The sequence below is a fragment of the Gossypium arboreum genome, chromosome 11 (assembly GCF_025698485.1).
Source record: "Gossypium arboreum isolate Shixiya-1 chromosome 11, ASM2569848v2, whole genome shotgun sequence".
Taxonomy (NCBI): domain Eukaryota; kingdom Viridiplantae; phylum Streptophyta; class Magnoliopsida; order Malvales; family Malvaceae; genus Gossypium; species Gossypium arboreum.
The window spans coordinates 25828020-25850493 of record NC_069080.1 but is presented as its reverse complement, the minus strand read 5'-3'; the positions used below and the strand labels follow the sequence as shown (position 1 = coordinate 25850493).

The 22474-nt window shown below is 38.2% G+C and overlaps 3 protein-coding genes and 1 long non-coding RNA gene across 7 annotated transcripts; 3 read left to right on the top strand and 1 right to left on the bottom strand.

The window, feature by feature from the left end:
* Positions 1-7928: 7928 nt before the first annotated feature.
* Positions 7929-13277, top strand: LOC108473995 (kinesin-like protein KIN-7H). Of its 4 annotated transcripts, none has more exons than XM_053021136.1 (14): positions 7960-8585; positions 9184-9273; positions 9391-9491; positions 9588-9701; positions 9777-9858; positions 9939-10006; positions 10135-10200; positions 10294-10418; positions 10750-11086; positions 11173-11292; positions 11377-11701; positions 11816-12291; positions 12455-12774; positions 12884-13277. In XM_053021136.1, exons 1-14 carry the CDS (start codon positions 8372-8374, stop codon positions 13206-13208), a joined length of 2763 nt encoding a protein of 920 aa, XP_052877096.1. In that variant the 5' UTR covers positions 7960-8371; the 3' UTR covers positions 13209-13277. The 4 variants fall into 4 exon arrangements, with proteins under 4 accessions (XP_017631330.1, XP_052877095.1, XP_052877096.1 ...); XM_017775842.2 differs by having other exon boundaries at positions 7962-8585; positions 12455-12768; XM_017775841.2 differs by having other exon boundaries at positions 7929-8585; positions 11377-12291; positions 12455-12768.
* Positions 13278-14144: 867 nt separating this feature from the next.
* LOC108470513 (probable LRR receptor-like serine/threonine-protein kinase At4g36180) lies at positions 14145-18289 on the top strand. Its single transcript, XM_017771856.2, has one exon. It carries the CDS (start codon positions 14758-14760, stop codon positions 18142-18144), a length of 3387 nt encoding a protein of 1128 aa, XP_017627345.1. The 5' UTR covers positions 14145-14757; the 3' UTR covers positions 18145-18289.
* Positions 18290-18574: 285 nt separating this feature from the next.
* LOC128284266 (uncharacterized) lies at positions 18575-19057 on the top strand. Its single transcript, XR_008274655.1, has 2 exons — positions 18575-18606; positions 18803-19057. It is a non-coding gene; the product is annotated as an uncharacterized LOC128284266 (long non-coding RNA).
* Positions 19058-19872: 815 nt separating this feature from the next.
* Positions 19873-21442, bottom strand: LOC108471957 (agamous-like MADS-box protein AGL81). The gene is made up of 2 exons (XM_017773494.1): positions 21439-21442; positions 19873-21095 (listed from the first exon to the last, which is right to left on the bottom strand). Exon 2 carries the CDS (start codon positions 21091-21093, stop codon positions 19873-19875), a length of 1221 nt encoding a protein of 406 aa, XP_017628983.1. The 5' UTR covers positions 21094-21095; positions 21439-21442.
* Between the last annotated feature and the right edge of the window lie 1032 nt (positions 21443-22474).

Below are 22474 nucleotides of genomic sequence, written 5' to 3'. Positions count from 1 at the left end.
CTATCCCCGCCGCGCACTCAGAAAGAAGTTCGAGGCTTTCTAGGAAGATTAAATTACATTGCTCGATTCATTTCACAACTGACCGAGAAATGTGACATTGTCTTTCGCTTCCTCAAGAAACATAACCTAGGTGAATGGGATGAAGAATGCCAAAGGGCTTTCAACAAGGTCAAACAGTACTTATCCAACGCCCCGGTGCTGATGCCACCTAACCCTGATAAGTTGTTGATACTGTATTTGGCAGTATTCAGAAACTCCATGGGATGCGTATTAGGTCAGCATGATGAGTCAGGAAAGAAAGAGAAGGCCATTTACTATCTTAGTAAAAAGTTCATAGAATGTGAGACAGGGTACCCACCGATAGAGAAGTTGTGTTATGCCTTGATTTGGACAACCCGAAGGCTGAGGCAGTATATGTTGTATCACACCACTTGGCTCATCTCAAAATTGGACCCCTTGAAGTACATGATGGAGTCAACAGCTTTGAATGGAAGGATGGCCCGATGGCAGATTCTGCTTTTTGAATTCGACATAGTCTATGTGAACCACAAAGCGGTAAAAGGAAGTGCAATAGCAGATTTTCTTGCCAGTAGAGCTTTGGAAGACTACGAGCCTTTGAACTTCAACTTCCCGAATGAAGACCTAATGTGTGTTGCTACCACTGAAGAAGGTGCTCTGGAAGAACTTCCTTGGAAATTGAACTTCGATGGGGCATCAAATGCTGTGGGCAATAGAGTCGGGGCCGTCTTGGTATCCCCAAATGGAGATCATTATCCATTCACTAGTAAATTGGATTTTGATTGTACGAATAACATGGCAGAATACGAAGCGTGCATAATGGGTATCCGCGCAGCCATAGATCGCAAGATTAAGGTGCTAAAGGTGTTTGGGGATTCTGCACTAGTGATTTATCAACTCAAGAGAGAATGGGAGACCAGAGACCCCAAGTTAATCGATTATCGGAAGCTGGTCCTTGAATTGGTTAAAGAGTTTGATGACATTACCTTCCACTACCTTCCACGAGAGGAAAATCAAATGGCTGATGCATTGGCTACCCTAGCCTCCATGATCAAGGTGAACAAACAAGAAGATGTTAAACCCATCCGGATGAGCATTTATGAAGTTTCGGCCCATTGTTACAATATTGAAGAAGATGAAGAGAAAGATGATCACCCTTGGTATCACGATATATGGCAATACGTGAAGAATTGTGAGTACCCAGACCAGGCAAGCGAGAATGACAAAAGAACGCTAAGAAGATTTGCCATTGACTATGTCTTAGATGGGGAAATCCTGTACAAAAGAAGAAAGGATCAAGTGCTACTAAGATGTGTAGACGCTGTAGAGGCTAAGAAAATTTTGGAAGAAGTCCATGAAAGTGTCTGTGGGACACACGCTAATGGCTTTACAATGGCCAGGTAAATTATGAGATTCGGGTACTATTGGTCCACCATGGAAGGAGACTGTGCCAACTACGCTAAGAGATGCCATAAGTGTCAAATCTACGGAGACAAAATTCATATGCCTCCTTCACCGCTGTATGTCATGGTTTCTCCATAGCCATTCTCTATGTGGGGCATGGATGTGATTGGACCAATATCGCCGAAAGGTTCCAATGGGCATCGTTTCATCTTTGTGGTTATCGACTATTTCACCAAATGGATAGAAGCCGCTTCGTATGCTAGTGTGACAAAGTCGGCAGTGAGCAAGTTTCTAAAAAAGGAAATTATATGTCGATATGGAATACCGGAAAGGATTATATCTGACAATGCATTAAACTTGAACAATAGTACGATAGCGGAAATCTGCAGTCAATTCAAAATCAGACACCACAACTCGTCACCATATCGCCCGAAGATTAATGGGGCGGTGGAAGCAGCCAATAAAAACATTAAGAAGATTATGGGGAAGATGACTGAGACCTACAGGGAGTGGCATGAGAAGTTACCGTTTGCCCTCTTTGCGTATCGAACATCAGTCAGAACTTCAACCGGGGCAACCCCTTTCTCCCTGGTCTACGGAATGGAAACAGTTTTGCCCATCAAAGTTGAGATTCCATCCCTCCGATTGTTGTTGGAACTAAAATTGGACGAAGCTGAGTGGGTCCAGTCTCGATATGACCAATTGAACTTGATCGAGAAAGAAGACTAAAAGCTATTCGTCATGGCCAGATGTACCAAAAGCGAATGATGATGGCTTATGACAAAAAGGTTCGCCCTAGAGAATTCTACGATGGAGACCTGGTTTTGAAAAAGATCCTTCCCATACAGAAATATTTTCGAGGGAAATGGATGCCTAATTGGGAAGGGCCTTACGTGGTGAAGAAAGCTTTCTCTGGAGGAGCATTGATTCTAGCTGAGATGGACAGTAGAAACTTGCCCAATCCTGTAAACTCGGATTCGGTCAAGAAGTATTTTACCTAAAGAAAGAGAGGCCAGAGTGAAAACCCGCAAAGGGCGCTCTGAAATCTAAAAAAAAAAAAAAGAAGAGCAGAGAGGCCAAGGTGAAAACCCGCAAAGGGCACTTTGAAACCAAAAGGGCTTTTGAGTTGAAAACCTGAAAACGGGCAGCTCAAATTTTGAATATGGGGCATATGGTAGTCTTGTCCTTCCAAAAACAACAAGATAGAAGAACAGTACACCTTGGAGCATCAACAAAATACGCAGAATCTCCTGAATACACATTTGGTTTGAAGGAGTCTTTAAGAAATTAGAATAGTGAAACTCGTGCTGCGATATCTGGGGCACCTTTTTCTCATTTTTTGCACCTTATCAGATTCGTTATCCTATGTATTCACATCAAATTTTGTTTAATAAAATTTCATATTGTCCATTATGGTAACCTCTTTCGAGCATTTTTGTTGAAATCGTGATTTTTGGACATGTAATATTTACAAAAAGATGCTATGCATATTACTCTGGAAAAGTCTCTAAATAGTGCAAGGACCTGAAATAGGGCCACTAGTCAGAACTAACCAGGGTCAAAGTTGAAAAACATTGGAAAAAGAGTAGTCCCAAATTAGGACTATTTCTTCAAATTTTCTGTCAAAGATAACAGCTAAGCAGGAAAACGCGATAGCACATCAATGATAGAACCCGGACGAATTATGAGCAATGATACCTTAAGCGTTTAAAAAGGAATCACTCTCATAATAATTCTACATTCATAATCATTCATTTAGTTAGGAGCACTTGATTCATTTTGATAATAACATTCTAGTTATTTGACATAAACACCACGTATAGTCAGGGACATTGGATTCATTTTGATCATGGCACCCTAATTACTTAGCATACACAGATACCGGAAACCAATCCTACAAGTCATGTCTTTAGAAGACCGAAGACGACGAATTTTGGCTTCTTGAAGTTGCAGTGAAGCAGATTTAAGTCACTAACCTAGCTCCCTAAAGTTGTAGTGGAGTAGGTTGAAATTTTAGATCTCATTTCCCTGAAGTTGCAGTGGAACAGATCGAAGACGATGAATCTTGGCTTCCTGAAGTTGCAGCGAAGCAGATTTAAGTCACTAGCCTAGCTCCCTCAAGTTGTAGTGGAGTAGGTTGAAATTTTAGATCTCATTTTCCTGAAGTTGCAGTGGAACAGATCGAAGACGACGAATCTTTGCTTCTTGATGTTGCAGTGAAGTAGATTTAAGCCATCACCCTAGCTCCTAAAGTTGTAGTGGAGTAGAATGACGATTGCAGATCTCGTCTCCAGTGGAGTAGATCAGAGAAAACGAGCCTTAACCCCCTAAGTAGTAGGGCAACAGGCTGAAGATTGCAAGATTTTGTCTCCCAAGTTGCGGTGGAGCAAAATCAAAGTCACAATCCTTATCTCTCGAAGTTGCGATGAGAGCGGGATAAAACGTCACGAACCATGTCTCCACGAAGTTGCAGTGGAGCATATTGAAGCTACTTGAAGAAAAGAAGCACCAAGAAGTCGAAGCTCAGCGAGCCCTGGCAAAATTGGCCCATTTATAGTCTTTGCTCTATTCTCTTTCCACGACAATGAGCAAAGAGGGGCAGTTGTAGTGGGTCAAATTTGCCCGGCCCGGATAAACATAAAACCATAAACATAAAACAAATAAAATTATAATAGTCCATTAATATTTTTTTATTTTTTTTTACAAACCAAATCGGTACTTGGCCCAAACCAATTACATAACCTAGACCTAAAATTAAAACCAAGTCACAAGCCCAATAACTTAGCCCAATACCCTAAATGACCCAGAGACCCAAATACAAGCCCGATAGGCTCAGAAAATTACAACCCCAAAATCCTAGGGTTCTTTTTTCTCTGCATGACCTTCACCAAGCTGACCCCAATTTCAAAGACACACCTCCTGGCCCCATGCCCACACCCCGTACACCAGCACATGCCCTCGTACACATGCCACGCACTTGTACCTGCAAAGAGATAGACAAACGACAACAACAACAATGGCCAATACGAAAAAAGAACGAAATTATATTCTTTTATTTCTTTTTTGAACGTTTGGCTATAAAGCCGATGATTTCATATTATAAGGGGGTTCCTTTTTTCAAAAAAAAACAGAAGCAATACACAGCAAAAAGAAGGTGATTTACTCGCGATTATCATCCCTTATTTTTCTCCTACCTGTTCATTTACCCTTTTTTTTATTGAATGTAAAGATAAAAAGGGAAACGACACTTACCTGCGTTTGATGCCTTCGAATCCACACTTGTCTCACCACGATTGAGACCAAGTGACGATTCGGGGTCTACGAGCAAGACTCACGAATCTTTCGACTCGAGGAGGCCTTGATTGACTCTCGTACGAGTCAAAAGGAGGGGCAGAGGAACAAACCTTCAAAAGGCTGTTGGTCGGTGAAGGATTGAGAGAGCGTCTTAGGTTTTTTTTTTTTTCTGTGAATGGTTGCAAACATTTTGGGGTTGGTTACGGTGGCTATAAGGGACCTCTATACGCCACCGTTTTAGGCCAAATTGATGGTCTCAAAACGACAGTGTCCAAGGAGTTACGGCCCGATGACCCGACCCGTATACGGTCTAGATACGCGTGTGTGGTCACTGAGGGCTATTTGCAATAGTAGTCCCTCTCCTTTCGCGCCACATTTCAATCAGCTCACATTTGTGCTTCATGTTTTTTTAAATTTATTCCCAACAATTTACATTCGTTTGCATATGGGTCATTGCCTGAGCTTCGTATTTTGGGGACTGGATTATTTCCAGTTTGAGTCCCTGCGCATTTGCGAGTGTTGCATACTGGTCCTCTTATTGTTACTGCTTTATTCTCACATTACCCCTCTTGTTTTAATCCAATTTTAATTTAATCTCCTATTAGTATAACTTATTATTTTGCAATATGTTTAATGTTTGAACATGTGTTTCTTTAATATTCTATTCAATATTATTTATCTATCTCTATATATGTACGTATACTTTGTATTAAAATTAATTTTAATGCATGTATATATTAACTAACCTTACATTATTTTACGCATGACTCCTTTCTAAATTTATTCTCGTATTGTATCATATAATCCTATGTAATATCGTTTAAGCTATTATCATTATATGTATATGCATTGTGGATACTATATTTAATCTATACATTATTAAACTTGCGTATTTTACGCATATGGTTTTCTTTCTATATAGGTATGCTTTTAAATCTATCGTACAACTTACAATAAAATCAAATTAATTTTGTATGTATTGCACGTTTTACTAATAATTACTTTTAAAGTTATATATATATGCGATGTGTAAATTCATTATGTTTCTAAGATTTTGTTTTATTACGCATTTTTCTTGCAATCTTTTCATCTTTGATGCATATTTTAAATTTTTTATGAAAATTGTCATTTTAAGCTAATACTCTTCAACATTTTGTATGTTATTAAAATATTTATTCCATAACATATAATTTAATAATTATGTATATCTGAAACTATTTTAAAAATGTATATGTATCTTATTATTAATCTCATTTTTTTATATAAACTTATATGTACATATGTTTTATAAATCTATTTTGTGTATTATGTCTTGTCATGTATCTTCACTATTATTCTTTTATATTATATATATATAGTTTCTAAATCATCATGTAGCCGCCAACTTATATTTTACACGTCCATTTATTCGTCATTATTGTGAAATAGTTTTATACCATGTTGCTTCTTTGATTTGCATTTTATTTTGTGCCTCTAATAATTTTATTATGCCATGTATACTGCCGTTGCATTTTATTCATTGTTTCATATGGCTTTGTTAATTATTATTCATACATGATTGAAGTTAGGTCGTAATTTTTAGATTAATTATATTTAATTACTTGTTCTGCTAATTGATTAATATTTTCATTCACTAAGCATTGCGTCTCGCATGTACATATTACCCCATCCATTGTTTTCCTTTTGATTTTCGAAATGTGGTTCTAAAACCCAATTTTTTACGATCAATGTCATCTTATTTCAAATCGAATTAATATATTTTTAAGTATTCATCCAAAAATTCTTCAAAACGAAGATGAAATTTGATGTTCGGCAATTCGCGGAATCGTGCCCTAACGTGTTGGGTTGCAATTTCGCATTTGCTCAAAATAATCGAATTTCCCTTCGAAATTTCATTCATATCTTTTAAAATCCCTTAAACGAAGATGAGATTTGATGTTTGGCAATTCGCGGAATCGTGCCCTAACGTGTTGGGTTGCAATTTCGCATTTGCTCAAAATAATCAAATATCACTTTAAAATTTCGCTCGTGTCTTTTAAAATCCCTAAAACGAAGGCGATATGTGATATTTGGCAATTCGCGGGATTGTGCCCTAACGTGTTGGGTAGCAATTTCTCGATTGTTTAAAATAATCAAATATCCCTTCAAAATTTCACTCGGCTCTTCTAAAAATCCTTTAAAATGAGGGCAATACTCGGTGTTTCACAATTCGGGAATCATGCCTTATCGTGCTGGGTTGTGATTTCTCGTTTGTTCAAAACAATCGAGTATTCCTTTAGGTCTTTATTCATAATTATTAAAAACCTTTCAAAACGAAGGTGATGTTCGATGTTTGGCAATTTGAGAATCGAGCCCTATCGTGCTGGGTTGCGCTTTTTCATTTGCTCAAAACTATCAAGGATCCATTCGGAATTTCACTCTTATTTTCTAAGGTAAGGCAATGGGCAATGTTTGGAAATTCGAGGAATTGTGCCATACTGTGCTAGGTTTCGGTTTTTCGTTGGACTAAATAGTTGAGCATCCTTCTGTAATCCTCGAATTATAAACTTTCGGACATCGAAACAAGAAATTTTGGCAACCAACTCGGGTTACTCAAACGTTATAAAAAGAACCACATCTCAAAAACTTTTAATTTAGACATAAGAATAGTATTTAATCGATTCGGTATTAATTTTGGGCGTAGTGAGGTGCTAATCCTTCTTCATGCGTAACCGACTCCCGAACCCGTGTTCTCAAAAATTCGTAGACCAAAATTGTTGTTTTAATAAACCAAAAATATTTTATTAAACTAACCTCATTTTTAGGTGATCCGATCACACCAAAACAAAAAATCAGTGGCGACTCCGTGTTTTGTTTTTCAAAAAGTTGATTTCCTTTTTTTTTAAATATTTTTAAATGGAGGGATGGTTTCCACAATATTAATTTTTGTTTATTGTGCTCCTTATTTGGAACTTGGATTAAGTTACTACTGGATTTTGTTGTTTTCTGACAGGGTTAAATACAGACAAAACCGGAACAGGCAGAGAAGAGAAAAAAAAAATGGTGATATTTAATGAAGTTACCAAATTTGGGAGGAAAGATCAAACATTTCTTGGAAAAGACCACGATTTCTCAATGTAAAAAAACTTAATTGTTTCTCAAAATATTTACTTTTAACTTCATGTTTGTTTGTGTTTTTTTACTTACCTCCAAAAATATTCTGTATTTAAATCGCGTAAACATGAGAATATCGACTTTGACTGGCTGTACAAGGGGACCATCTCAGAAAAGTCCAAATTTTTGTATTAATTAAATTAAAACCCAAATTAACTAATTAAGTAAAATGGTTGTATTTTTCTTGTCTTAAAGGAATTGTTGCTGTAGCCAACTATTAAGGATAGAATCTGTGTCTACTTTGATATTTTTGAACCAAAAAGAGGCAGATAAAGAAATGGGGCGGTTTAGTTTCTGGGTTGAGACTTGATTCTGAGCAAAAATTTGGGTGAATTTTTAGCACTAACCGATGATTTAGTCTTTTGATTGCAGAAAATGATGGCTCAGTAGAATATGTGGTAGAGAGCTGAAGTAAAGAGGCATTGATGGAAGTCTCAATGTATTGAACTTTTCCATTTCATGGTATTACTTTTTAGCATATTTTGGAGTGGGAAGGTGAGAGATGGGGGTGGATGGTGGAGAGGAGGAGCAAATGCAAGAGCCAACAGAGTGTCAAGAGAGAATTTTTGTTTCAGTTCGACTGCGGCCGCTCAGTGAGAAGGAAATTGTTAGGCATGATGTATCAGACTGGGAATGCATCAATGATAACACTATCATATACAGGAGCAAACTGTCGGTTTCTGAGAGATCCATGTACCCTACCGCTTATACATTTGGTAAGGCTTTAGATTTCAGTTTTATGTAAATTTTATTGCTTTACTCAGCCTGTCCTTAGTCCTATGGGAAAACATATTTTGAAAATGTCTCTTAATTTCTTGAAATATCTGAGGAAGTCACTAACATTTGGAACCAAACTTCTGCAGTTGCTGTTAATCATGTTTAAGGTTAATATTAGCTGCTCTATGATAAATTTGATTGCATTAGAACCAAATTTCTTCAGTTTTAGTTCAGAAGCCCTTGAGTGGCACCAACCCCCAAAATGAGAGGTTAGGTCTGAGAAAACAATGTTTGCAATTCCTTTATGATATTTGTCACTGACTACCAGTCTGCTATGATGATATTGTATCACCACTTTAAGGTTTCAGGCTGTAATTGCAATGTCTCAAGAGTGGCTATAGCAAGATTGCTTGGCTTTCTTATGAATGAAAGTAAGGTGAACTTGGCGTTTGTTACTATGAAGGCTTGATTCTTGTCAGGATGATAGACAATATTTGTTTTACTATGTTATCATGTATGGAATTGACATCAACAGCTTCATATAGTCTTCTAATTTTTTTTTTCTTCTCAATTCACGGGTCTGCTTGCGGATTTTAGACAATGTTTTTGGCTCCGATTGCCCCAATAGGCAAGTTTATGAAACAGGAGCAAAGGAGGTTGTTCTTTCAGTTGTCAGTGGTATAAACTGTGAGTGCTTTTCGTTTCTTTTCATTTCCTTTTGTATACTTCTTGTAAGCTCTTTTGTTTCTCCACATAACTTCCTAGTCCCTTGTTTAATTTCCTTAACATAAACTACTTTTTCAGCAAGTGTTTTTGCATATGGGCAAACAAGCAGCGGAAAGACATATACGATGACTGGAATTACTGAGTATGCAATGGCAGATATATATGACTACATACAAAGGGTAATGAAGGCACAGTGGTTCTTGTTGCTAACTAGGGGTTATGCTTTTCCTTTGTATTCCATTTTTGACAAAAAAGCGAACTGTACTTCCATGCAGCACAAGGAAAGAGAGTTCGTCCTGAAGTTTTCTGCTATTGAGATTTACAATGAATCTGTCAGGGACCTCCTTAGTGCAGATAGCACTCCTCTTAGACTTCTAGATGATCCTGAAGTGAGTTACATCCTTTTTTTAATGAGGAACTGGTTATCTTATGGACTATTTTACTAACACCGGCAAATTTGATAGAGAGGGATAGTTGTTGAGAAACTCACTGAAGAAACTCTGCGGGACTGGAATCACTTTAAAGGGCTTCTATCTGTGTGTGAAGGTGAAAGAATTATTTTAACCGACCTTCGTTTCAGTATCTGATGACTGCATAGTTAAGCAATTGTTGGTGTACATTGGCAGCTCAAAGACAAATTGGAGAGACTTCTCTGAATGAGGCAAGCTCTAGGTCCCATCAAATTCTGAGAGTGGTAAGCTTTGTGTTTCATTGCTAGACTTTTTATATATTGTTCACTTCTCTTCACTTCACAATGATATGATGTTTATTTTTAATTATCAATTTTTTTAAAATATCATATGCCTATGTGCCTCCCATCAGACAATAGAAAGTTCTGCACGAGAGTGTTTAGGCAATGACAAGTCAAGCATGCTTGCAGCCACTGTGGTATGAAACAATATACTTTATCTTTTCAGTCAAAGATTTATTTGTTGAAAGATATTGGAGAGGCAACTGACGTTTTCATTCTATTTTGTCTAGAGTTTTGTTGATCTCGCTGGAAGTGAGCGTGCGTCTCAGTCATTATCAGCTGGTGCAAGGTTGAAAGAAGGTTGCCATATAAATCGCAGTTTATTAACACTTGGAACTGTTATCCGTAAGCTGAGGTTAGCTTTTTGATGACATCATGTTTTGTGGAAAGCCAATAAATTTCATCGGTTTCTATCCTTCGGTTTGACCATACATGATCAGTTTGATGTAACTGATCATTTTTCACAACATTGAGCCAAAAATAGCATCTAATATATATCAGAAAGCTTACAAATACACACCACGTGCTTTCTTTTCTTTTCATCTCTGCATGCATGTGCCTGTTGTTTATGAATTCCGATTCTGGTTCTCCTATCCTCAGTTTTACCCTTCTTAATGTTTATATTACATATTGAACCTCAAGCATGAAACAGGTAATAATTGGCATATATTCTTATAAATTTGCAGCAAGGGAAGAAATGGGCACATTCCTTTCCGAGATTCAAAGCTGACACGTATTCTTCAGTCTTCACTAGGAGGCAATGCTAGAACTGCTATAATTTGTACCATGAGTCCAGCACGAAGCCATGTTGAACAATCAAGAAACACCCTCTTGTTTGCAAGTTGTGCCAAAGAAGTGACTACCAATGCACAAGTCAACGTGGTCATGTCCGATAAAGCATTAGTGAAGCAATTGCAAAGGGAATTGGCTAGATTAGAGAACGAGTTGAAAAGTGCAGGAACAGCTTCTATTTCCTTCGATTCTGCTGTGCTGCTGAGAGAGAAAGACCTTGAGATTGAAAAGGTGATGAATAATTCTGAATTAACATGTCTTTTCAACCCTTTAGCTTAGTCCATAAATCATTCACTTTTCCTACATGTTTCATGCAGCTAAAGAAACAGGTAATCCTACTGACTCAGCAAATAGACTATGCTCAGTCTGAGGTTGAGGATCTACGGCAAATGGTTAACAATGGAAGTCCTGCAGATGAAAGGCCAGTGACAATATGGGTATGTGTAGATTATTAAACCAATTAATGCCTCTTTAAGTTCATTTTGGAATTGAAACTTTAGTTCCAACCTTCCTTTCACCAGGCCGCAGATCCAGATCCTCAGTACCCCAAACTGCAAGTGCAAAATTCATGGGACTATGAAAGTTCAATCATGGCAAGACATGCTTTGGCTGTTGGTCTTAGGTCCAGCCCTCCAGATAGACAAAGCTATAGTTCTGAAGAGAGCTTCCTCCAGCTTCCTGACTTCAAACTGAAAATACCGCATCATAGTTCTTCACCACGGTTGTCACCTAAAATTCCTAATTTTGTTGCAATTAATCATCGCCTGGAGGAGAATGGTTACCATGTCGATGAAAACTCGGAGGCAGTTTGCAAGGAAGTCCGTTGCATTGACTCGGGAAGATCAAGTACGAATACATATTCAAACTCAAATTTATCGGTATCTAGCCAAAAGATTTATCAAAATTATAATATGTCATCTCCAAGGGAAAACTCAGCTATTTCAGGATTGATTGATGTAGGCAATGAAGCTAGATTAAAGCGAGAATCCAGTTCACTGCACTGGAAAAACAGTAGCAACCATCTGGATGTTGCTATTCCATCTCCTGAAAAACCATGCTTATGGCGTCAGCAAGAAGAAATATCTAGCCATAGAAGCTTACAATTAACTAGGAATAGAAGTTGTAAAGCACGTCTCATGACTGATTTGACCTCCAAGTGGATTGAGAGGGTAGAAAAGGATGAGAGCACACCTCCAATAGGAAATGAGAAATATTTCACTGGAAGACCAGAGAGTATCCGGAGGAAACTCTCTGCATTGAAGTATGATCTTCAGAACAAAGGTTTGTCTAGAAATGGGTCGCAAACTTCTGCAACGAGTACTAGTGTGTACAAGGTTAAAGCCCAGATATCAATAAATGAATCTCAAAGTTCTTTGACAAGTGCTACAGATGAAACGTCTAATCTTAAGCATGAGAAGAAACTTGCTAATCAGGCGGTGAGTGTTCGATTTCGTTTATCAATCCCTGTTTACATGATCGAAATGGGACATTGGTGCTAATATTAACCATTATTTTTTTATATATTAATAATTAAGGGTACTTATCAAGCAAACTTGTTTAGAATTGCATTCTGAATGTGATATTGTTCATGCATGACAGGTACAGGTGACGGAGCCCGTTTTACATGGAAAGACTGTTACAGACATTGGGTTGGACCCAATTTCAGATTATTATGGGAGCCCTAGAACATGGTCTTCAGAATTTACGAGGCTTCAAAGAGAGATCATTGAACTTTGGCATGCTTGCAATGTGACACTGGTCCACCGGACCTACTTTTTAATGCTATTTAAGGGAGATCCAAAAGATTATATATACATGGAGGTGGAACATCGAAGGCTGTCCTTCCTCAACAATGTAATTTCCCATGGTAATCAAACAGTTGAAAACGGACGAGTCCTTACCCGTGCTGCAAGGTATACGTATGTGCTTATTGTATCCAACTACAAGTTCATAGAATCTTTTTGTGCATTGTCAACATGCTTCTAATCCAAAACAACTTAATTATCTCTACATATATGTTCTAAACAGCTTGAAGGCTCTACGTCGAGAAAGGCATATGCTGAGCCGGCAGATGAACAAGAGATTCTCCAAAGCAGAAAGAAAGAATCTCTTTCTCAAATGGGGCATTGGATTGAACACTAAACATAGGAGGCTGCAGTTGGCTCACTGCCTGTGGTTTGACAGTAAAGACATGGATCACATTACTGAGAGCGCTGCCATTGTTGCAAAGCTGGTTGGCCTTACAGACCCGGAGAAGACCTTTAAGGAAATGCTTGGCCTCAACTTTACACCAGGAAAATGTACCAACAAGAGATCCTATGGTTTGAAATGCAGTGCTATGTCTATCTTATAGGTGTTGTGACCGAATACAATCAAACAATGGTTATCCAATAAGCAATCACTTGTGATGTTCCAATAATAAGCAGGCAAGGCAAAACTCACAAGTTCATCAGTGGACCTGATGGGTTATTATGGGATGGAATAATAGGTACAAATCTCATTAAGTGTGGCTGTTGATACACCACTTCAAATTTGTTGGGTTAGGAAGATAAAAAAAACAAGTCATTTATTTGGCAGATAGTGGTAAAAATGCCCACAGCAGCTTTCTGGTGCACCTCTCACCATTGATTGCAGAAGTAAATTGAATATGGAGATGAAGAAAGCACATCATAAATATGATTGGAATTCGAACTTTTTAGCATGTTGAATATCATATAGTAAAGTGATTTTGATAAATAAAGGAGATTAAACAATGGGTTCCATCATATTTTTCTCTTTCCTTGACATGTGAAGCTTTTAAACAAGTCCTTGTTAGGGCATTAGGCTTTTAAACCAGCTCCCTCCTAAACAAAAAATTAATTCAAATTTGGCACCAAAATATTCTCATATTGCCCACATTCCAAGTTCTTTCGGCCAATCAATAGCCTACTTTTTTTCATCATGCAATTAATGCGGGGGACTGCCAAAGGATGTGGCCCACAGTGGTGATAGCCTTTTTTTGTCTGGTGGGCTTAACTTTTACTTTCTTCTCAAATTTACACACAACGCGTACTTAGCTTCCTATTCCAATTGAAAAGCATGCGTGACACTTAGAAATATGCCAATCCCATTTTAACATCTTCACCTTTGAATCAAACAGTGAAAAGTGAAAGGCTAAAGCTGAAAATGAAAAAAAAAATTGGAGTAAAGGTAACAGCAAAATGTCAAAGGAGAAGAAAGAAAAGGAGAGGAGTCGATGAAAGGATTAAAAAGGCTTCAAAGGCATCTGGAAACAAATCTACAATAGATAAAAGAGCAAAGCTGAAAGTCATATACAACCAGTACAGTTAAAATTCTTAGTTTTGAGAACATTCCTATTTGATACAACAGATTTTTGCAAAATGGGAAATAAATTCTGAAATTCCATAAAAGAAGACCTATTAAAATAACAGTTTGATACATGACAAAATAAAAGGAAGATTACAACAGTGCAAAGATAAGATCACACAGGGCTCAATGATTTTGTCCAACATCATATCAATATGAGGTTCAAAAGGGTAAACCCCCCCCCCCTTTTTTTACTAACCCCCACCACTTGATGTTTCAAAAAAAGTGCTTATTCAAAGTGTTTTGGGGAACCCATATTCCCCCTTCTTAGAGAAAGAGAGGGCATCAGCATAAGTATCTATGTTCTTTCTTCTCGCGTGGCTCTCTCTCAGCTGCTGCTGACTGCTCCTCCTGCAAACACACTCTGCTCTCTGCCACAAATCATATGGCGAAACCAACACCTTTGTTAATAGTAATAGACGCTCCCTTCTTTGGTTTCTTACTACACCTTTACACCCTTTAGTTGAAGACTCAGTTTTTTTTCTTCTTTTTGGGGGCAAAAAAAAAAAAAAACCAAGCTTTGCCATTGTTAGCCAATGACTAAAGGTCTCATTTTTTTCCTTTCATTGCTTCTTTGCTCACCGTTTTTGTCCCAAGCCGAAACGAACCAAGTTGAGATCCAAGCCTTAACATCTTTCAAGCTTAATCTCTATGACCCGCTTGGAGCTTTGAACTGGTGGGATCCATCAACTCCTGCAGCTCCCTGCGACTGGCAGGGAGTTGCATGTTCCAACAACCGAGTCACCGAGCTACGTCTACCTCAGCTTCAACTCAGTGGAAGACTCACTGACCGTCTCTCTGACCTCAAGTTCCTCACCAGACTCAGCCTTCGTTCCAACTCCTTCAACGGCACCATACCTTCTACTCTCTCGCAATGCAAGCTTCTACGCGCTGTTTTCTTGCAGTACAACTCACTCACCGGGACGCTGCCCTCCGGGTTAAGTAATCTCACTGATTTAGCCGTTTTAAATTTAGCTCAAAACCATTTATCGGGTGAAATCTCAGGAGATCTCCCACGGAATATCAAGTATCTTGATCTTTCTTCCAACTCATTTTCCGGTTCAATTCCTACTAGCATCGCTAATTTATCACAGCTTCAACTTATTAACCTCTCGTATAACCATTTTTCCGGTCAGATTCCCGCTACCTTTGGTGAGCTTCAACAGCTTCAGTATCTCTGGCTTGATTATAATCTTTTACAAGGGACTTTACCTTCTGCTTTAGCCAACTGCTCTTCACTTGTCCATTTTAGTGCTGAGGGCAATTTGCTTGGTGGGGTTATCCCAGCAGCCATTGGAGCTCTTCCTAAGCTTCAAGTTGTTTCGCTTTCTCATAACAATCTGTCAGGAACGGTGCCGGTTTCGTTGTTCTGTAACATTACTGTTTATCCGCCTTCCATTCGGATTGTTCAACTGGGGTTTAATTTGTTTACGCATGTTGTTGGTCCTGAATCAGAGAAATGCTATAGCGTTTTACGGGTTTTGGATCTTTCCGGGAATCAGATTGGTGGGGTATTTCCTCTATGGCTTACTCGTCTGACGACATTATCGGTGTTGGATGTTTCTGATAACTTGTTTTCAGGTGAGATTCCAGTCCATGTTGGGAATTTGTCTAGATTGGAAGAGCTGAAAATGGCTAATAATTCTTTTACTGGGACGGTTCCCATTGAGATTAGGCAATGTGGTTCATTGCATGTTCTTGATCTTGGAGGAAATCGTTTTTCTGGTGATATTCCTGCTTTTTTAGGTGATATGACTGGTTTAAAAGTGCTTTCTCTTGGGGGAAACCTGTTTTCAGGTTCGGTTCCGGGGAGTTTTGGTAATTTTACGGAGCTTGAAACCTTGAATTTGGGACATAATAACTTGACTGGAAGCTTGCCAGAGGAGATCATGGGGTTGAGCAATTTGAGTACGTTGGACTTAAGTGGGAACAAGTTTTATGGTGAGATTCCTGCAAGCATTGGGAACTTGAGTAGGATTGCTGTTTTGAATCTAAGTGCTAACGGGTTTTCAGGGAAGATGCCGGCAAGTTTCGGCAATTTGTTCAAGCTAACTACACTTGATTTAAGCAAGCAGAACCTCTCTGGCAAGTTGCCAATTGAGCTTTCGGGTTTACCTAATCTTCAAGTCATTGCTTTGCAAGAAAATATGTTATCTGGGGATGTTCCTGAAGGGTTTGGTAGCTTGACGAGTTTGCGTTATGTGAATCTTAGTTCCAATTCATTTTCCGGTCAGATACCAGAAACTTTAAGCTTTCTTCATTCATTGGTTGTTCTTTCATTGTCTAATAATCACATAACTGGGGTGATCCCACCCGAGATTGGAAACTGCACCGGGCTCGAAGTTCTTGAGCTTGGATCAAATTCTTTGACAGGTCACATTCCTACTGATTTCTCTCGGCTATCGCAGTTGAATTTGCTAGATTTGGGTGGTAATAACTTAACAGGACAAATCCCAGAGGAAATTTCCAAATGCTCATCATTGACCACTTTGTTACTGGATGCTAATCAGCTTTCGGGTAGCATACCGGATTCTCTTTCCAAGTTATCGAATCTCACCATGCTTGATCTTTCTTCTAATAACTTGAGTGGAGGGATTCCTTCTAATCTCGGTCTTATTTCGGCATTGATCTACTTCAATGTCTCGAGGAATGACCTATCAGGGGAGGTTCCAGTTACTCTGGGTTTTAGATTTGACAATCCATCAGTATTTGCTGAAAACCGCGACTTATGTGGGAAGCCATTGGATCGAGAGTGTGGGGATGTAAACGATAAGGGCAAGAGGAAAAGGTTGATTGTGGTGATTGTGGTGGTAGTATGTGCTGCTTGTCTCTTGTTATTATGTTGTTGTTTCTATGTCTTCAGTCTATTTAGATGGCGCAAGAAGCTCAAAGCAGCTGCTGGGGAGAAGAAACGGAGCCCTGCAAGGGCAAGTTCAGGATCAAGTAGGGGCCGTGGCAGCACTGACAATGGAGGGCCAAAGCTTGTTATGTTCAATAACAAGATCACACTAGCGGAAACGATTGAAGCAACTAGGCAATTTGCTGAAGAGAATGTGCTCAGCAGAAGCCGGTATGGGTTAGTTTTCAAGGCTTGTTACAATGACGGAATGGTGCTTTCTATTCGTCGCCTACCAGATGGATCGCTTGATGAAAACATGTTTAGAAAAGAAGCTGAATTTGTAGGCAAAGTGAAGCACCGAAACTTGACTGTTCTCCGTGGCTACTACGCAGGGCCACCAGACTTAAGGCTGCTGGTATACGATTACATGCCTAATGGCAACCTTGCAACACTCCTCCAAGAGGCATCCCACCAAGATGGTCATGTCCTAAATTGGCCAATGCGCCACCTAATTGCTCTAGGCATTGCCCGCGGTTTAGCCTTCCTACACGCATCCAACATGGTTCATGGAGATGTCAAGCCCCAAAACGTGCTGTTCGATGCCGATTTCGAAGCACACTTGTCGGATTTCGGCTTGGACCGACTCACAATAACAACCCCAGCCGAAGCTTCCACTTCAACATCGGTTGGCACATTGGGTTATGTATCCCCAGAGGCTGTTCTAAGAGGGGAAGCCACCAAAGAGTCAGATGTCTACAGCTTTGGCATTGTGATGCTTGAACTACTCACAGGGAAGAGAGCACTTATGTTCACAGAGGATGAAGACATTGTTAAATGGGTGAAGAAGCAGCTTCAAAGAGGCCAAATAGCTGAACTTTTAGAACCAGGGTTGCTTGAGCTTGACCCAGAATCATCAGAATGGGAAGAATTTCTGCTAGGGATCAAAGTAGGGTTACTTTGCACTGCTCCAGATCCTCTTGATCGACCAGCCATGTCCGATGTTGTGTTCATGCTTGAAGGTTGTCGTGTGGGCCCTGATATTCCTTCATCAGCGGATCCCACCTCTAAACCTTCACCGGCATAAACACCACCCAATTCCGATTTCTCTTTTTTTCGTTACTTTTTCCTGTCTCATGAAAACTTTTATCCATTTTTTCAGTTTCAGAGAGAAAAATGTAAAAGCAAGGTGAATTTTCTTTTGTTCAGTTAAATTCTTCCTACTTTCACAAGTTTTGCTACTATTTCTTTCCAATCAATTTTTTGAACTCGAAATTTGGATTAACTTTGAATCACATTTGATGTCAACTTGAAACAATTCAAAATTAAATTGATGGAATCAACTCGAAAAACTAGTGCAACTCGGCTCAGATCTAAAAAAATTGTCCCAACGTCAAGACTAGTCAACACAAATTGATTCTGATCAGATCTATGTCCAATTCAGGTGGATTTAGGGAAAATAAAAACCAGAAGCAGCCAAAACCGGAGTTGAAGAGGTCCGAAACACGACAACAACCGTTGGGGACCCACATGGGTGTTTGGCGCCAAGGTTCTGCCCTGGATTCTTCACGTCACGTGGCTCATTGAAAAATATAGCCGTTCAAATTGTAGACCCCGAGATGTACACTCTGTAAAAAAAAAAAAGAAAAAAGAAAAACCTGGTTTTGCTTTTTTATTTCCTTTTTTGCACATTGGGTTTTGGTGTGTGGGAAGCTCAGTCGATTGTAGTTTTTTTCCTTTTAAAGGTGGGTTCTATCTCCACGTGGGGGATTTTCAAACGTTCAAGTCATGGCAATGGAGGAAAAAAAGAAGCTGAAGCCGATAAATGTAGATGATGACAAAAGACCCCAAAATTTCTTGAGCAGATGGGAATGGGTAACAGGGAAAAGTGATAGACGTGGAAATGAAATTAAATTTATATGTTTTTCTAGGATTCATATCCATTAGAATATGGGAATAACAACATTGAGAAATGCATAATGAATTGCAGTGACCGTTAAGGCTCCATCTCTTTTAATTATTTTATTAATTTTGAGTTTCGTGGATTATAGGTTTCAGAAAACCGACAAGGTCAAACTGGATTATATAATATTTGTCCTACTGAGGATTTGCAGGGAGATTATAATTTTGTAGTGGTCATATCAAGAATTAAACAACTTAATCTCCACCAATTACCAAGAGAAAATTGCATTGATGGGCAACATGGCCCAACTTACTTAAGCCCTAATCTAGGACTTGAGTTAGGGCCGATTACAACTCTACCTATTTTCATATATTTAATTTATGTGATGCACTGCTTTATCAAACCTGAGAAGTTAGCTGTTTCAATTTGTAAAATTTAGCCCTAGCTATTTTATGAAAACTAATAACTTGCTAAACTGTTGACTAATCTTGATAAATTAAAATGAATTAACTTCTCAAATTCAGAAACGAAATTCATAATTAATCCTAAAAATAAAATGAAATAATATATTCCATAATTAAAAATCAACTAAGTTGAGTAATGTTGGAAGTCTTGAATGTTTCAGCCATATATAATAAGTCCAAACATGTTTTTCGAATCTAATGTTTTTGTCAAACTCTTCCAAATTTTGTGTGGATTTCAAAAGATAACTCGACTATTCAACATATCTAGTGAAAAAAGTCATTATTTTCCAATGTCTATTTTATTTATAAAACCAAATAAAACAGTCCAAATAGAGAGAAGTCCGAATGAAAAAAAGAAGAAGAGTAAAGCCCAAGTCTAAACGCCTAAGTTTGTAACGATTCTAATGATTCTAAATTACTCGGAACACTTAAAAAAAAAGCCCTAGGGCTAGAACCTTTGTTTCTTGTTGATCATCTCATGCTGATTGATGTCATGGTAGAAATCAGTGAACTCAGGAGGAGGCATTTGCGAAAACACATGCGGCATCATCAACTGTTGCTGGTTATACGTAGCTACCTCGGGTCGCATCGATGGAGCATAAAAGCAAGTTTCCGATGCTGACTTAGGCTCCTTCAACATCACATTGTTTTGCATGCCATTTGACCTCGGATCATGAAGAACCGGAATTGATGCTGAATCGAACATTACATCATTGCTTGGCATCCCGAATCTTGGATCGTGACATATGGAATACGATGGCGGAGGATTGTACATAGCATTGTTCGGAAAACTGTTTTTGCTGCTAGATGCAATTCCTGATCGAACTCCAAAACCAAGATCATTCATCATCGACATCCTTAATGATTTCTCAATGGGATTCAAGCTGAGGGAAAGCTTCACCAATGCCTCATCAGCAGGGGAAAAGGAAGGTAGTTGCATGTCAAGAGGTCTAGTAGGAAGAGGCGGCTGATCTCTGATAACTCCGAACTCCGAGTTCTTTCGAGGAATGTCTTGGATGTGATCAAAATGGTTAACAATCTCCAAAGGGGTATGAGTTTGAATGTTATTATCCAAAAGGTTTCGATTCCAAAGATGTAAGGCTGCAGCAGGGATGTAATTATCAGAAGAACTCAGTGTCGATCGAGCACCAAAACCACCTAGCGTCCTCGATTCAGATCGCAACAACTTCTGCTCATCATCTCCCTTCATCAACATGATCTTCCTCTTAACAACTTCAATGTTCGAATCAAGTTTAGTAAGACACGACGCAATATGCTCAGGGGAGAAATTGTCGATACGATCATCCCATGTTGGAAACTTGGCCTTGAAATTAGCCTTGCAGACTTGTGCGACTTCGTCACGAGCTTGTCTCCGGCACATGTCGAAGAAATTGGAAATACTAAAAGTCTTCTTTTGGGAACCCGAAGCAGCCATAGTGTTGTATCTGCCAATGATGGTCTCAACTTGAACAGGATCCGAAGGCCAAACTTCAACCCTAGAAGGACTGTCCTTCAATTCGGGTTCGAAGACGATCATGCATGCCTCCACATCACAAAGGGTGGAGAATTCATGAGCCTTTTTTTTCAAGCTCTGCAATCGCTTCTTAAGCGTTGCAGCTCGAGCCTTCTCCTTCTCTATAAGTTTCATTTTCAGTTTTCTACGAGCCATATCTAAACAGGAACCAAGAAATTTAAAAAAAAAAAATCAAGAGAAACATGCATATTAAGACACTGTAAACCATGAATCTTCATGTTTTCTAACATGACATTGTTGTTCGAGCATTAAACCTAATCGGTAACTAAAGTGGAAAAAACAAATCGGATTCATCTTTGATTATGGTCTGTTAAATCTGTTTTTTTTTTTCCCACCAAACTAAATCAAGTGAAGCATGAATGTTCATGGTTTTTTTTTCACCAAAATCATATTAATTAACTGTAATAAACAAGGAGAAAAAAACAATAAAAGGCAAAACGATAATCAAACTATAAAGATAGGAGAAGAGAAGACACTTACCTTCACTGCCTCCCTCTCGATTCAATAACAAACATTGAGTTTCTCTTTATTCCTTTTAAATAAAAGAAAAGATATTTTTAAATAAGGAAAAGAGATTTTATTCTCATCACAATTAAGGACGCTGATTCTTAATTTTTAAAAAAATCAGGAATTTGTATGATTCTCGATATAATCAGACATCAAAACATTTATAAATATATTTATCTTTTAGGTGTTTATTTTTTATTGCGTATACATTGTAGGTCATTTAATTATACATTGAATTTTTTTTCACTTAATTTCTAAAATTTTAAAATATTCATTCAATTAGTCGAATTTTTTTTTATCTATTTTCGTTAAGCGTTATTAAGTGTTCGACGAGAGGGTAGCGTGACAATTAAAAATCGATATAATAATAAATTTAACCTTCAAATTTTATATATTGTGTCGATTTTGTCATAAATATTTAAAGTTAACCATTAAAATTAATAAATAATCGCAATTTGATACTAATTTTAATATATATATATATATAAAAGTAATGATTTGAAACATATATAAAAATAAAAAAAATGGTGTTCCTTTTAGAAGTATAGGCTTCTTTGATTTCTTTGGCAGTAGCAGATCGTTTTCTTCTTCTTTCAACAAGAGTCATGATAGCTGCAATTGTAACTGCGGTCATCGCAACCTCATCCTCAACTTCTTGAGTGGCCTTAGTAGAAAGTAAGTCAGTTCCCTCAACAAAATTAGTACTAACAGATTGAACTCATTCTCAACAATACTAATAAAATAATCACAAGCAGGATTAGCAAGGCTATCATTAGGCTCCGACAATGTTCGCAATATCAACAATTGAACTGTGGACAACATCAATAGCATCAATATTACTTTGTTGTGTTATTGAATTAATAGTACATTGCCCCTTACTCGATCCGATCGTCGGGTCTAAATAACAAAGTGTCACATTCGTTGTCGGAGCAACTACAAATAAATTCACAGAAAAAACATCATATCACTTCATCAATCATGCAATCTTATCAATAATACAACATTAAAT